The following is a 15754-nucleotide window of genomic DNA, read 5'->3' on the forward strand; positions in this document are numbered from 1 at the left end:
GAATGGATTGCACGGAGCAAGTTGCACCCTTACTTACAATTCATTATGAATTGAAAATGGGGGACCCTGATGTAAACAAGACGAAAGTCTTTCTCTGGTCTGCATCCCCTTAACAATTGTGTGTATTGGAGCCGTACTGTATTGTACCCATTCTGCAATCTGTTAATACAATTTTCATTCAATCAATCAATCTGCACGGTGCTTTTTTATTTAAAAAAACAAAATTCATAGTCGACTAATAGTCGACTATTGGCTCATTTTGGCAACTACAAATCGACTATACAAATCCTTAGTCAGGGACAGCCCTAGTATATTGCATAGTATATTGTATAGTAGTGTATATAGGACTCATTACCTTAGGACTCATTACCTTTTAATTCGCAAGTTGAGCATTGTATTGTATTTTATCTTAATACTTTTTAGCATGTCTATTTTATTATCTATTCTATTTTATTCCATCGTTATTTGTATTTCTTGCACAATCAAGGCGGACATGGCCACCTTCATTTCACTACATGTCTCGTGTCTGTACTGTATGTGACGAATAGATGTCTTGAATCTACCATCTCTGCAAGGTGACATTGGAACATTTGATAACTTTTTTTCTGCGACAGTAACATTCCTCTGACACGGCGGTGTGGTTATACGCGGAGGCGGCCCCGGAGGCGTGACGCATCAGAAGGGCCTGGCTATTTTTACTCTGTGTAGGGGGGGGGGGGGGGGCTCCCACTGTAACCCCCAGGATGAGCGACGTGATCAGTCGAGCCTGCACTGTCGCGGCGTGTCTGGGGGGGGGGACACACACACGCCGCTATTCTTAGGCTTGACTTTCAGATCGCCACGGAAACCAAGGAAGCAAACCCGGCGCGGAGGAGCGGTAGAGTGTCGGATTATTAAAACATAATAATAATAATAATAATAATAATAATAATAATAATAATAATAATAATAATAATAATAATAATAATAATAATAATAATAATAATAATAATAATAATAATAATAATAATAATAATAATAATAATAATAATAATAATAATAATAATAATAATAATAATAATAATAATAATAATAATAATAATAATAATAATAATAATAATAATAATAATAATAATAATAATAATAATAATAATAATAATAATAATAATAATAATAATAATAATAATAATAATAATAATAATAATAATAATAATAATAATAATAATAATAATAATAATAATTAATAATAATAATAATAACAATAACAATAATAATAATAATAATAATAATAATAATAATAACAATAATAATAATAATAATAATAATAATAATAATAATAATAATAATAATAATAATAATAATAATAATAATAATAATAATAATAATAATAATAATAATAATAATAATAATAATAATAATAATAATAATAATAATAATAATAATAATAATAATAATAATAATAATAATAATAATAATAATAATAATAATACATTTTATTTGTATAGCGCTTCTCAAGAACCCGAAGTCGCTGACAGTAGGCAGAGAAACAAAGAAAAACAAAGAAACAAAAGGAACATACAGTAAGACCAGGGGGCAAACCGGGGAAACAGCATGAGATACACAGAAAACATAAAGCCACAGTAACAAACATCAAAACAGGTTGGAGGGGGGGGGTTAAGGATGGGGAAGGTTGAAGGTTGAAGGCTAGGGCGAACAGGTGGGTTTTGAGGCGGGATTTGAAGGTGGAGAGTGTGGGGGAGTCTCTGATGGTCTGAGGGAGGGAGTTCCAGAGTCGGGGGGTGCAGTGTGTGAGAAGGTCCGACGATCACCAACGTTTTTTTATTTGGATGACGGGACGGTGAGGGAGGCAGTGGAGGAGGACCGGAGGGAACGGGTGGGGCGGTAGGGGAGAAGGAGGGTCAGTCATACGAGGAGCAGCTGATGAAGAATGTGCAGATTATGATCAGTAACCCCTACCACTGTCTGTTACCACCCAAAAGAAGAAAATGCGTATTAACAAACTGGTATTGGTCACTCCAAAGTGATTTGAATGCGCATTAAACAAGTGACGTGTCTGTTTACCCACGCAGCAGAATTTGGCGACAAGGATGTAACAAACTAAACAGTAGCTGCTGGGCAGCTGGTGCCCGGGAGAGAGGGGTTTGGGCGGGAAGTAGTACCGGACTGAGGATCGGGGAGGAGAGCTGTCAGAGAGGAAACGAAGGCTCTAGACCGGAGACTGGGGTTCATTCATGGCTCGGAGAGCTTGAGAGAACATGGAGGACAGGAACAACCCTGCCAGAGGAGGGTTGCTTATTTTATGCCTAATTCTATGTCTGCACTCTATGCATTGCTTTTGATCTGCCAATTTTGTGCTCATTTTATGCCTGTCTTTTCTTTTTTTTACTGCTGTGAAGCACTTTGAGCTGCAATTCTTATGTATTATGTAATGTATGTATGTAAGTTGTATTATTATTATTATTATTATTATATTATTATTATTATTATTATTATTATTATTATTATTATTATTATTATTATTATTATTATTATTATTATTATTATTATTATTATTATCACAGACAGTGAATTGGAAAACGTGGAGATGTAACAATTTTTTATTCACATGTTCGTTTGGATTCACAATAAAGGCTGACCTACATGATCACATGGCTTCATTTATTTTAGATAGTATGGTGCAACGTCCTTTTCCCCATAAAAAGTTTATTGTAAAACCAACCCTTACTTTAACCCTAACCTGAAAGCGAGAGGAAATATTTGTTTTTTCTGTGGGTTAGATTTAGTGGCCATTTAGTGACAACCCTTTATGATTCAGATTGATTTAGTGGCCATTTTAGTGACAACCCTTTATGATTCAGATTGATTTAGTGGCCATTTAGTAACAACCCTTTATGATTCAGATTGATTTCCGTGGCCATTTAGTGACAACCCTTTATGATTCAGATTGATTTAGTGGCCATTTAGTGACAACCCTTTATGATTCAGGTTGATTGAGTGGCCATTTTAGTGACAACCCTTTATTATTCAGATTGATTTAGTAGCCATTTAGTGACAACCCTTTATGATTCAGATTGATTTAGTGGCCATTTAGTGACAACCCTTTATGATTCAGGTTGATTGAGTGGCCATTTTAGTGACAACCCTTTATTATTCAGATTGATTTAGTAGCCATTTAGTGACAACCCTTTATGATTCAGATTGATTTAGTGGCCATTTAGTGACAACCCTTTATGATTCAGATTGATTTAGTGGCCATTTAGTGACAACCCTTTATGATTCAGATTGATTTAGTGGCCATTTTAGTGACAACCCTTTATGATTCAGGTTGATTTAGTGGCCATTTTAGTGACAACCCTTTATGATTCAGATTGATTTAGTGGCCATTTTAGTGACAACCCTTTATGATTCAGATTGATTTAGTGGCCATTTAGTGACAACCCTTTATGATTCAGGTTGATTTAGTGGCCATTTAGTGACAACCTTTTATGATTCAGATTGATTTAGTGGCCATTTAGTGACAACCCTTTATGATTCAGATTGATTTCTGTGGCCATTTAGTGACAACCCTTTATGATTCAGGTTGATTTAGTGGCCATTTAGTGACAACCCTTTATGATTCAGATTGATTTAGTGGCCATTTAGTGACAACCCTTTATGATTCAGGTTGATTTAGTGGCCATTTAGTGACAACCCTTTATGATTCAGATTGATTTAGTGGCCATTTAGTGACAACCCTTTATGATTCAGATTGATTTAGTGGCCATTTTAGTGACAACCCTTTATGATTCAGATTGATTTAGTGGCCATTTAGTGACAACCCTTTATGATTCAGATTGATTTAGTGGCCATTTAGTGACAACCCTTTATGATTCAGATTGATTTAGTGGCCATTTAGTGACAACCCTTTATGATTCAGGTTGATTTAATGGCCATTTAGTGACAACCCTTTATGATTCAGATTGATTTAGTGGCCATTTAGTGACAACCCTTTATGATTCAGATTGATTTCCGTGGCCATTTAGTGACAACCCTTTATGATTCAGATTGATTTAGTGGCCATTTAGTGACAACCCTTTATGATTCAGATTGATTTAGTGACAGCCCTTTATGATTCAGGTTGATTTAGTGGCCATTTAGTGACAACCCTTTATGATTCAGATTGATTTAGTGACAACCCTTTATGATTCAGGTTGATTTAGTGGCCATTTAGTGACAACCCTTTATGATTCAGATTGATTTAGTGGCCATTTAGTGACAACCCTTTATGATTCAGATTGATTTCCGTGGCCATTTAGTGACAACCCTTTATGATTCAGGTTGATTTAGTGGCCATTTAGTGACAACCCTTTATGATTCAGATTGATTTAGTGGCCATTTAGTGACAACCCTTTATGATTCAGGTTGATTTAGTGGCCATTTTAGTGACAACCCTTTATGATTCAGATTGATTTAGTGGCCAGATTATGATCAGTAACCCCTACCACTGTCTGTTACCACCCAAAAGAAGAAAATGCGTATTAACAAACTGGTATTGGTCACTCCAAAGTGATTTGAATGCGCATTAAACAAGTGACGTGTCTGTTTACCCACGCAGCAGAATTTGGCGACAAGGATGTAACAAACTAAACAGTAGCTGCTGGGCAGCTGGTGCCCGGGAGAGAGGGGTTTGGGCGGGAAGTAGTACCGGACTGAGGATCGGGGAGGAGAGCTGTCAGAGAGGAAACGAAGGCTCTAGACCGGAGACTGGGGTTCATTCATGGCTCGGAGAGCTTGAGAGAACATGGAGGACAGGAACAACCCTGCCAGAGGAGGGTTGCTTATTTTATGCCTAATTCTATGTCTGCACTCTATGCATTGCTTTTGATCTGCCAATTTTGTGCTCATTTTATGCCTGTCTTTTCTTTTTTTTACTGCTGTGAAGCACTTTGAGCTGCAATTCTTATGTATTATGTAATGTATGTATGTAAGTTGTATTATTATTATTATTATTATATTATTATTATTATTATTATTATTATTATTATTATTATTATTATTATTATTATTATTATTATTATTATTATTATTATTATTATTATTATTATTATTATTATTATTATTATTATTATTATTATCACAGACAGTGAATTGGAAAACGTGGAGATGTAACAATTTTTTATTCACATGTTCGTTTGGATTCACAATAAAGGCTGACCTACATGATCACATGGCTTCATTTATTTTAGATAGTATGGTGCAACGTCCTTTTCCCCATAAAAAGTTTATTGTAAAACCAACCCTTACTTTAACCCTAACCTGAAAGCGAGAGGAAATATTTGTTTTTTCTGTGGGTTAGATTTAGTGGCCATTTAGTGACAACCCTTTATGATTCAGATTGATTTAGTGGCCATTTTAGTGACAACCCTTTATGATTCAGATTGATTTAGTGGCCATTTAGTAACAACCCTTTATGATTCAGATTGATTTCCGTGGCCATTTAGTGACAACCCTTTATGATTCAGATTGATTTAGTGGCCATTTAGTGACAACCCTTTATGATTCAGGTTGATTGAGTGGCCATTTTAGTGACAACCCTTTATTATTCAGATTGATTTAGTAGCCATTTAGTGACAACCCTTTATGATTCAGATTGATTTAGTGGCCATTTAGTGACAACCCTTTATGATTCAGGTTGATTTAGTGGCCATTTAGTGACAACCTTTTATGATTCAGATTGATTTAGTGGCCATTTAGTGACAACCCTTTATGATTCAGATTGATTTCTGTGGCCATTTAGTGACAACCCTTTATGATTCAGGTTGATTTAGTGGCCATTTAGTGACAACCCTTTATGATTCAGATTGATTTAGTGGCCATTTAGTGACAACCCTTTATGATTCAGATTGATTTAGTGGCCATTTAGTGACAACCCTTTATGATTCAGATTGATTTAGTGGCCATTTTAGTGACAACCCTTTATGATTCAGATTGATTTAGTGGCCATTTAGTGACAACCCTTTATGATTCAGATTGATTTAGTGGCCATTTAGTGACAACCCTTTATGATTCAGATTGATTTAGTGGCCATTTAGTGACAACCCTTTATGATTCAGGTTGATTTAGTGGCCATTTAGTGACAACCCTTTATGATTCAGATTGATTTAGTGGCCATTTAGTGACAACCCTTTATGATTCAGATTGATTTCCGTGGCCATTTAGTGACAACCCTTTATGATTCAGATTGATTTAGTGGCCATTTAGTGACAACCCTTTATGATTCAGATTGATTTAGTGACAGCCCTTTATGATTCAGGTTGATTTAGTGGCCATTTAGTGACAACCCTTTATGATTCAGATTGATTTAGTGACAACCCTTTATGATTCAGGTTGATTTAGTGGCCATTTAGTGACAACCCTTTATGATTCAGATTGATTTAGTGGCCATTTAGTGACAACCCTTTCTGATTCAGATTGATTTCCGTGGCCATTTAGTGACAACCCTTTATGATTCAGGTTGATTTAGTGGCCATTTAGTGACAACCCTTTATGATTCAGATTGATTTAGTGGCCATTTAGTGACAACCCTTTATGATTCAGGTTGATTTAGTGGCCATTTTAGTGACAACCCTTTATGATTCAGATTGATTTAGTGGCCATTTAGTGACAACCCTTTATGATTCAGATTGATTTCCGTGGCCATTTAGTGACAACCCTTTATGATTCAGATTGATTTAGTGGCCATTTAGTGACAACCCTTTATGATTCAGGTTGATTGAGTGGCCATTTTAGTGACAACCCTTTATTATTCAGATTGATTTAGTAGCCATTTAGTGACAACCCTTTATGATTCAGATTGATTTAGTGGCCATTTAGTGACAACCCTTTATGATTCAGATTGATTTAGTGGCCATTTAGTGACAACCCTTTATGATTCAGATTGATTTAGTGGCCATTTTAGTGACAACCCTTTATGATTCAGGTTGATTTAGTGGCCATTTAGTGACAACCTTTTATGATTCAGATTGATTTAGTGGCCATTTAGTGACAACCCTTTATGATTCAGATTGATTTCTGTGGCCATTTAGTGACAACCCTTTATGATTCAGATTGATTTAGTGGCCATTTTAGTGACAACCCTTTATGATTCAGATTGATTTAGTGGCCATTTTAGTGACAACCCTTTATGATTCAGATTGATTTAGTGGCCATTTAGTGACAACCCTTTATGATTCAGGTTGATTTAGTGGCCATTTAGTGACAACCCTTTATGATTCAGATTGATTTAGTGGCCATTTAGTGACAACCCTTTATGATTCAGATTGATTTCCGTGGCCATTTAGTGACAACCCTTTATGATTCAGGTTGATTTAGTGGCCATTTAGTGACAACCCTTTATGATTCAGATTGATTTAGTGGCCATTTAGTGACAACCCTTTATGATTCAGGTTGATTTAGTGGCCATTTAGTGACAACCCTTTATGATTCAGATTGATTTAGTGGCCATTTAGTGACAACCCTTTATGATTCAGATTGATTTAGTGGCCATTTTAGTGACAACCCTTTATGATTCAGATTGATTTAGTGGCCATTTAGTGACAACCCTTTATGATTCAGATTGATTTAGTGGCCATTTAGTGACAACCCTTTATGATTCAGATTGATTTAGTGGCCATTTAGTGACAACCCTTTATGATTCAGGTTGATTTAGTGGCCATTTAGTGACAACCCTTTATGATTCAGATTGATTTAGTGGCCATTTAGTGACAACCCTTTATGATTCAGATTGATTTCCGTGGCCATTTAGTGACAACCCTTTATGATTCAGATTGATTTAGTGGCCATTTAGTGACAACCCTTTATGATTCAGATTGATTTAGTGACAACCCTTTATGATTCAGGTTGATTTAGTGGCAATTTAGTGACAACCCTTTATGATTCAGATTGATTTAGTGGCCATTTAGTGACAACCCTTTATGATTCAGATTGATTTAGTGGCCATTTAGTGACAACCCTTTATGATTCAGGTTGATTTAGTGGCCATTTAGTGACAACCCTTTATGATTCAGATTGATTTAGTGGCCATTTAGTGATAACCCTTTATGATTCAGATTGATTTAGTGGCCATTTTAGTGACAACCCTTTATGATTCAGATTGATTTAGTGGCCATTTAGTGACAACCCTTTATGATTCAGATTGATTTAGTGGCCATTTAGTGACAACCCTTTATGATTCAGATTGATTTAGTGGCCATTTAGTGACAACCCTTTATGATTCAGGTTGATTTAGTGGCCATTTAGTGACAACCCTTTATGATTCAGATTGATTTAGTGGCCATTTAGTGACAACCCTTTATGATTCAGATTGATTTCCGTGGCCATTTAGTGACAACCCTTTATGATTCAGATTGATTTAGTGGCCATTTAGTGACAACCCTTTATGATTCAGATTGATTTAGTGACAGCCCTTTATGATTCAGGTTGATTTAGTGGCCATTTAGTGACAACCCTTTATGATTCAGATTGATTTAGTGACAACCCTTTATGATTCAGGTTGATTTAGTGGCCATTTAGTGACAACCCTTTATGATTCAGATTGATTTAGTGGCCATTTAGTGACAACCCTTTATGATTCAGATTGATTTCCGTGGCCATTTAGTGACAACCCTTTATGATTCAGATTGATTTAGTGGCCATTTAGTGACAACCCTTTATGATTCAGGTTGATTTAGTGGCCATTTAGTGACAACCCTTTATGATTCAGATTGATTTAGTGGCCATTTAGTGACAACCCTTTATGATTCAGATTGATTTAGTGGCCATTTTAGTGACAACCCTTTATGATTCAGATTGATTTAGTGGCCATTTAGTGACAACCCTTTATGATTCAGGTTGATTTAGTGGCCATTTAGTGACAACCCTTTATGATTCAGATTGATTTAGTGGCCATTTAGTGACAACCCTTTATGATTCAGATTGATTTCCGTGGCCATTTAGTGACAACCCTTTATGATTCAGGTTGATTTAGTGGCCATTTAGTGACAACCCTTTATGATTCAGATTGATTTAGTGGCCATTTAGTGACAACCCTTTATGATTCAGATTGATTTAGTGGCCATTTTAGTGACAACCCTTTATGATTCAGATTGATTTAGTGGCCATTTAGTGACAACCCTTTATGATTCAGATTGATTTAGTGGCCATTTAGTGACAACCCTTTATGATTCAGATTGATTTAGTGGCCATTTAGTGACAACCCTTTATGATTCAGGTTGATTTAGTGGCCATTTAGTGACAACCCTTTATGATTCAGATTGATTTAGTGGCCATTTAGTGACAACCCTTTATGATTCAGATTGATTTCCGTGGCCATTTAGTGACAACCCTTTATGATTCAGATTGATTTAGTGGCCATTTAGTGACAACCCTTTATGATTCAGATTGATTTAGTGACAACCCTTTATGATTCAGGTTGATTTAGTGGCAATTTAGTGACAACCCTTTATGATTCAGATTGATTTAGTGACAACCCTTTATGATTCAGGTTGATTTAGTGGCCATTTAGTGACAACCCTTTATGATTCAGATTGATTTAGTGGCCATTTAGTGACAACCCTTTATGATTCAGATTGATTTAGTGGCCATTTAGTGACAACCCTTTATGATTCAGATTGATTTAGTGGCCATTTTAGTGACAACCCTTTATGATTCAGATTGATTTAGTGGCCATTTAGTGACAACCCTTTATGATTCAGATTGATTTAGTGGCCATTTTAGTGACAACCCTTTATGATTCAGATTGATTTAGTGGCCATTTAGTAACAACCCTTTATGATTCAGATTGATTTAGTGGCCATTTAGTGACAACCCTTTATGATTCAGATTGATTTAGTGGCCATTTAGTGACAACCCTTTATGATTCAGATTGATTTAATATTCAATATAATATAATTTAATAATTGAATAATAATATTCAGTAATTCGATTTTGGTTTTTAAGAAAAAGGTTTGTAAAGCTATTTTTGAAAACTACAAGGGTGAATAACACTGTTTTGTTTTCTTTTTTTCTTTTAGAATACTGTTTTGGAATCTACATTTTTGTATTTTTTTGTAAAGCTAAATTTTGAAAAACTACAAGGGTGAATAATACTGTTTTGCTTGTTTTTTTTCTTTTTTTTGGAATACTGTTTTGGAGTCAACATTTTTGAATTTTTTGGTAAGAATATAGGACAGGCACATATAAGCACTATGCTTCAGTCTGTACCTTTTCAGTCACTGTAAATAATCAAATATTGATAAATGATGATGTATATTGTACTGTGTGATGATGACTGAAAAAATAAACTACGTCTACTACTACTACTACTACTACTACTACTATTTAGTGGCCATTTAGTGACAACCCTTTATGATTCACATTCTGCTATTGTCACAGCTTTTTTAAATGTACATACTGTACATGAGATCAGATGCTTGTTTTTCCCGGCTCCTCAACCGTAGTAGATTTGTAAACAACAACGTAAACAACACAACGATCTATATGTATGTATGTATGTGTATGTTTTTATAAGGTAAAATAAAATAAAATAATTCTACAGTGTAAGTAGCAGCAGTGTGTGTGTGTGTGTGTGTGTGTGTGTAATACGTGTGCATGTGTGGTGCGTAAGTCACTTAACCCTTTCACTACCACACTCCCAAAGGGTTAACCCTTTCACTGCGACAATACAGAAGGTTAACCCTTTTCACTGCCACACGACAAGGGTTAACGTAAGGTTATGTATATAACCAAGTTCTATGAATACTGGTGACGCTCAGCGTCATCTGCACTAACCTCACTTCGTGCACAGCACTGAATAAAAATCCACAATGTACCTTTACATACCGACATCCGTCTGGCCACACCCCTATCCACTTACCTTCATAAGCAGGTGTGTGGTCATCTACTCGCCTCCTTCCCAAACTTTCACCACAAGGCGAGGTCAAGGGCCGCAGTGGCGTCCTGACGCTGAGCGTCACCAGTATTCATAGAACTTGGTTATATACATAACCTTACGTTCTATATCATACTGGCTCCGCTCAGCGTCATCTGCACTACAGGAGCTGAGCGGGAGCCAGAAGCTCGACAAATGTACCCCGCTGAGGCCCCCCACAACCATCAGACCGGAGAGGACCGAGCACCCCGACCCTCCCTAATAGAGGATACCCTCCCTATTGGAGGACGGGAGGGAGACGGATCCGACCGTGCGAAGAGAAACTCGAGCAACTCAACGCACAGGGTGAGCAAACTGTGGCTTGACCCCACGACTACGCACACGCACAACCCGCATGCCACCAGGGAACGAACGGAAGGAACGACCCTCGTTACTGCCCCCAAAATCACGGGGTCAAGAGCAAACTCAACCCCGTGGAAGGCCGTAGCAGCGGAGCGCGAAGGAAGACCCAGACCCACTGAAGGGACTGGATCCCCTGGAAAAAGGGGGCCCGGAGAGGTCAATGACGCCAAGCATCAAGACCTCACCAGGCGGTCACTTAGTGACACCGCCCCCCACATCGCCAGCGTATTCGGACAGGGCTCCTCCAAGAGCGGGCCCTTCCCCCCACTAGTACTCTGCCTGGCACACTGACCTTGCAACACAGGCAGTCAGCATGGCCGTAACTTGAAGCACTCAAAAGGCTAAACTATAGCGGAAGGAGGCAGCGCACCGGGGAGACGACCCCAGAGGGGTCGATCCCTTAAACCAGGCAGCAGGCTTTAGACCCGAGCCTGGAGCACTGCGGACGAGACAGGCGCCAAAGGGGTCAACTGAAAACAGCACCCCGGCGGAAGGGGCGTATGCTGGCATTGTTGCGCACCATGACAAAGCCTCCACCAAAAAAAAACCACCCAGAGGGGTCGAGGCAGAGAAGGCTGACACGATTGGCAGACGTCATGAACGTGCAGGGGCACACTCAACCGGGTAACCCGGGAGTTGACTCTGCTCCAACACACCAGGGAATCAACCACCCTCTTTGTACCACATGCGGTGGTTGTTCCTATAACCCCTCAAGAAAAAACTCCAAAACACACCTGCGGGTATACACTGGCTACACCGCAGTACAAGTTTCAGTTTTAAAAAAAGGGTTATTCCAGGCCTACGGGTCGACAAAACACAACTTCGGACCGGGCCCGGCGGCTCGGGAAGCACACAGGGCTACCAGAGGAGGTCCATAAGACCACCCCAACAGCCCCCTATTCGCCATGCGGGAGAGAGGAGCGAAAATAATGGAGAACCAGCCCCTTCATGATAGCGCAGGGTACAACCTGTACCCAACAAAGGGTCTCCATAACGCCCAACCCTGTGACACCCGGGCCGACCCGGCATTTTTCCCCCCGAAAAAAGCACAAGTCCCTCAGGGTACCAGAACAGCAGATCTGCGTCCCCGGCGGACAACGGGTTAACTGACCTGGACCAGCGTGACCAGAACCAGTCCCGTGCCCTAACCACGCAGACATCCCCACTCCAGGAGAGGGGGTAGGTATGCGTGTCGATCTAAAACATGAAAAGAGCCATCCCAGACGGTCCCATTCGTACCGCGCTCAGTGGCCCACTCCAAGGGCGTGAGACCCCTCTACCTATGTTCTGATCTATTACGTTAACATCCCCCAGATATGAACGAGAATCCGTCGAGACCCAGTAACAGGCGCTCGGAAGAGGAAAAAATCCCCCATCCCAGTTGCCCTATAAAAACGCTGTTTTAATAACGAGCAACCAAGGCATACTTGCCTCCTGCGTGATTCTTATCAGAAAACACCCCGAGCCAGCACTATGTATGCGTCGAGACCCAAACACATCAATGGATAGTCTAACCAGACACCAGACATTGGTCCTTCAAGTCGCCTGGGAGAACGACAAGGAGTTGTCGTGCTTCATATTCTTCACTCTTTTTATTATTAAAAAGAAAGAAACACCGACTGACATGAATCCCACGTGACGCGGCCGAGGGTAAATTTTTTTTACATTCTTACATCCCGCCACCCTCACCACAGAGAGGAGACAGGAATCCTCAGAGAGACTACCCACGTGAGCCATAGATTGAAAAGTCACGGTAACATTGAGTCATGTGACCAACAGACTCAAGTCACACGTATATCGAGCGTAGTAGAACAGTAAGTTCCTACGCTCTGCCCCGACAACTTGACAATGACAGACCCTACATACGGGTCTGAAAAAACTCACGGAAGCCGTCGTCCAATAGAAACGTGCCTAGTGACGTTTTCTATGATGGGGGGAAACCCATGACTCAACCGCCCGTGATAGGTGCGGAGTCAGGGAAACCCTTCCCCCCCCCCCCCCCGTGCCAAGCTGCCTAACAGCTTGGCCCTGACCGAATGAAAAGAGAGTCCAAGAAACCCCCTGACCAATCAGAAGAGGGAAGGAGGGGTTTATCCGGTACCCCCTCGCAAGCCCAACCCTTGCATACGACAACAACAAAATAGCCATATGATACCTTAAGTAGCCAGTATGCTAATGAACAGCACAAAGCTAATTCAATGCACGCTAGCCACAGACACGTCTGTGAGCAGGGTTTATAACAAGGCCAAGTTATGTATGTGTGAACCCGACACCCGTGTTTATGTTGCAAGACACCGAAAATCTGATAGAGAGAGAGAGCGGCCTGAACCGCGGTACCTTTTCATACACGCCTCCCGGGCGCGGCTGCCGACCACGAAAGAGGCCTCAACCCCGCTCCAAGACGCTCGACAGAGGAGGCAATGGAGAACCGCTGGTGAAGGGTGACATTGCTAGCGCAACCCTCCGAGGTAAACATTATGACTTAGCTTTTTTCTTTAAAAATGTATGAGAGAAAGAAAAAAGCAAGAAAAAATGTAAACACGTAACTCAACTTTCTTCAGCTAACAACCTCGTCAAGTGGGGTATACAACAGGCACTTCCTTGTGGTGAGAGAGAAGAAGGAGGCGAGTAGGTGACCACACACCTGCTTATGAAGGTAAGCGGATAGGGGTGTGGCCAGACGGATGCTGGTATGTAAAGGTACATTGTGGATTTTTATTCAGTGCTGTGCACGAAGTGAGGTTAGTGCAGATGACGCTGAGCAGAGCCAGTATGATATAGAACCTTCTGTGATGTGGTAGTGAAAGGGTTAAGGTGCTTTTGTGTGTCTACAGGTGTAGTTCTCTGCATTATAACACAGGTACATGTATTGTGTCCGCATATTCTTCTTCTACATTATAACCAAAGTGTTCTAATATATATTAGCCATAACTAGTAATGTTGTGATAAAGATATTCACATCTGCAAATTGATCTTCTGTTAAAACAATGTTTTTGGACGCAAGCCTGTTGATTCTTAATGTAAGTTTGAAAAAGGTTTAATCAATATTGTTAAATGATACGGCTTGCTACTGTAATTGCCACATATAGCAACCTAAGCCCGTTGCTAATAGCCACTAGCCTAACATTAGCCTCATATTTTATTATGGTGAGTGCTTTTGAACACAGTGTTTTTCGAGCAAAGGTGAGACAATATGGATTTACTGTAACTTGTCATAAAAGCTAAGGAAGATATACACCAAGACAAGTACTCAATAAATACAGCCCAATGTATTCGGTTGTTATCTATTGGGCCATGTTGACGTCACATTTGCACAGCAAAATTCTATTTCATTGAATCCCAACATTGGAGACATTTTGGGGGGCAGGGGCTCAAGCAAAACAATTATAAAAAAGGGCCCCTCACCCCACTAACTGTTATTTCTTGATTCAGAACAATTTTATCATGAATGAACAAAACTTTCAATGTGAATGGTTGATTTTAATTTCAAGGACTTGTTAAGCACCTTGTTAAAAAAGATGGGCTGTTTTCAAGGAATTCCAGGGCTCGAATTTTTTTTTATAACAATTCAAGCACTTCAAGGTCCTTGTGTGAACCCTGATATATAACACCAAGGTATTTGAAGTTGGGGACCACTTGAAGCTTGAATATGATATATAGACAGAATGTTCTGTAATATGGGCCGAAATTCGAAACTGGCCCCGGTAAATGTCTTATGTAGTACTTAGTATTTCACAAAGGCTTTTGTAACGCGTGTGCCGCAAAAAGTCTGCGTGAAAATACAAAATGGCCGTCCACTTCCATTCATTCAGACGTGCGAGTCAAAACACTCGTCAGAACGGCTCGTCAAATGACGCTCGCAAGTGCCACGACGTGCGTGCGAGTGTGTGACGGCCCGCATGCGATAAAATGCGTAATTTCTTTTTACGTTTAATTCTTTCTGTAGTTAATTAATCGAAATTAACACGATACAGTCCCAGCCCTAATATATATTAGTGTCATCTGCATATGTCAGCCCCAATACATGCTGATGACAAATCACAAAAGCTGAGGAGGAGAGGCCCCAGAATAGAGCCCTGTGGCACACCAACACCACAGAGATGAATGTGTGGAATACTTACTGTCACTGCTGGGAGCGCTCTCCATCACACCATAGGGCGGGGCCAGCAGTCCAGCCATACACTTACGATATCTCTATAAGGAAACAGGAAATAAGACTGATCAGCGTATCTCTTAACAACAACAACAACAACATCTCTCTCTCTCGCCGAACACGTCAAACTGAAACACGTGTCAGGAGGATGCACGTCCTCATCGCCGGTGCAATGGGATGAGGGCTGTGTAGACTCAATCACAACATTACGTACTCCTTCCTTCCTGATTGTTCAGTCCTTGTTTCACATGAGGGAAAATAGTAGTTGGCCCCAGAGAGAGAGGGGGGGGGGG

General features: G+C 39.6%; 1 protein-coding gene across 1 annotated transcript in view; it reads right to left on the reverse strand.

Moving 5' to 3' along the window:
- The window catches only part of LOC311248455 (rap guanine nucleotide exchange factor 4-like), a gene marked incomplete at both ends in the record, with an annotated part of 251337 nt that extends 235850 nt beyond the window's left edge, over positions 1 to 15487 (reverse strand). The window contains one exon of the mRNA XM_084339331.1: positions 15430 to 15487. Coding sequence (XP_084195457.1) covers positions 15430 to 15487 — 58 coding nt within the window. The remainder of the gene's footprint in view (positions 1 to 15429) is intronic.
- Positions 15488 to 15754: the final 267 nt, after the last annotated feature.

The sequence above is a fragment of the Notolepis coatsorum genome (assembly GCF_963971535.1).
Source record: "Notolepis coatsorum genome assembly, contig: SCAFFOLD_184, whole genome shotgun sequence".
In the NCBI taxonomy this organism is placed as follows: Eukaryota; Metazoa; Chordata; class Actinopteri; order Aulopiformes; family Paralepididae; genus Notolepis; species Notolepis coatsorum.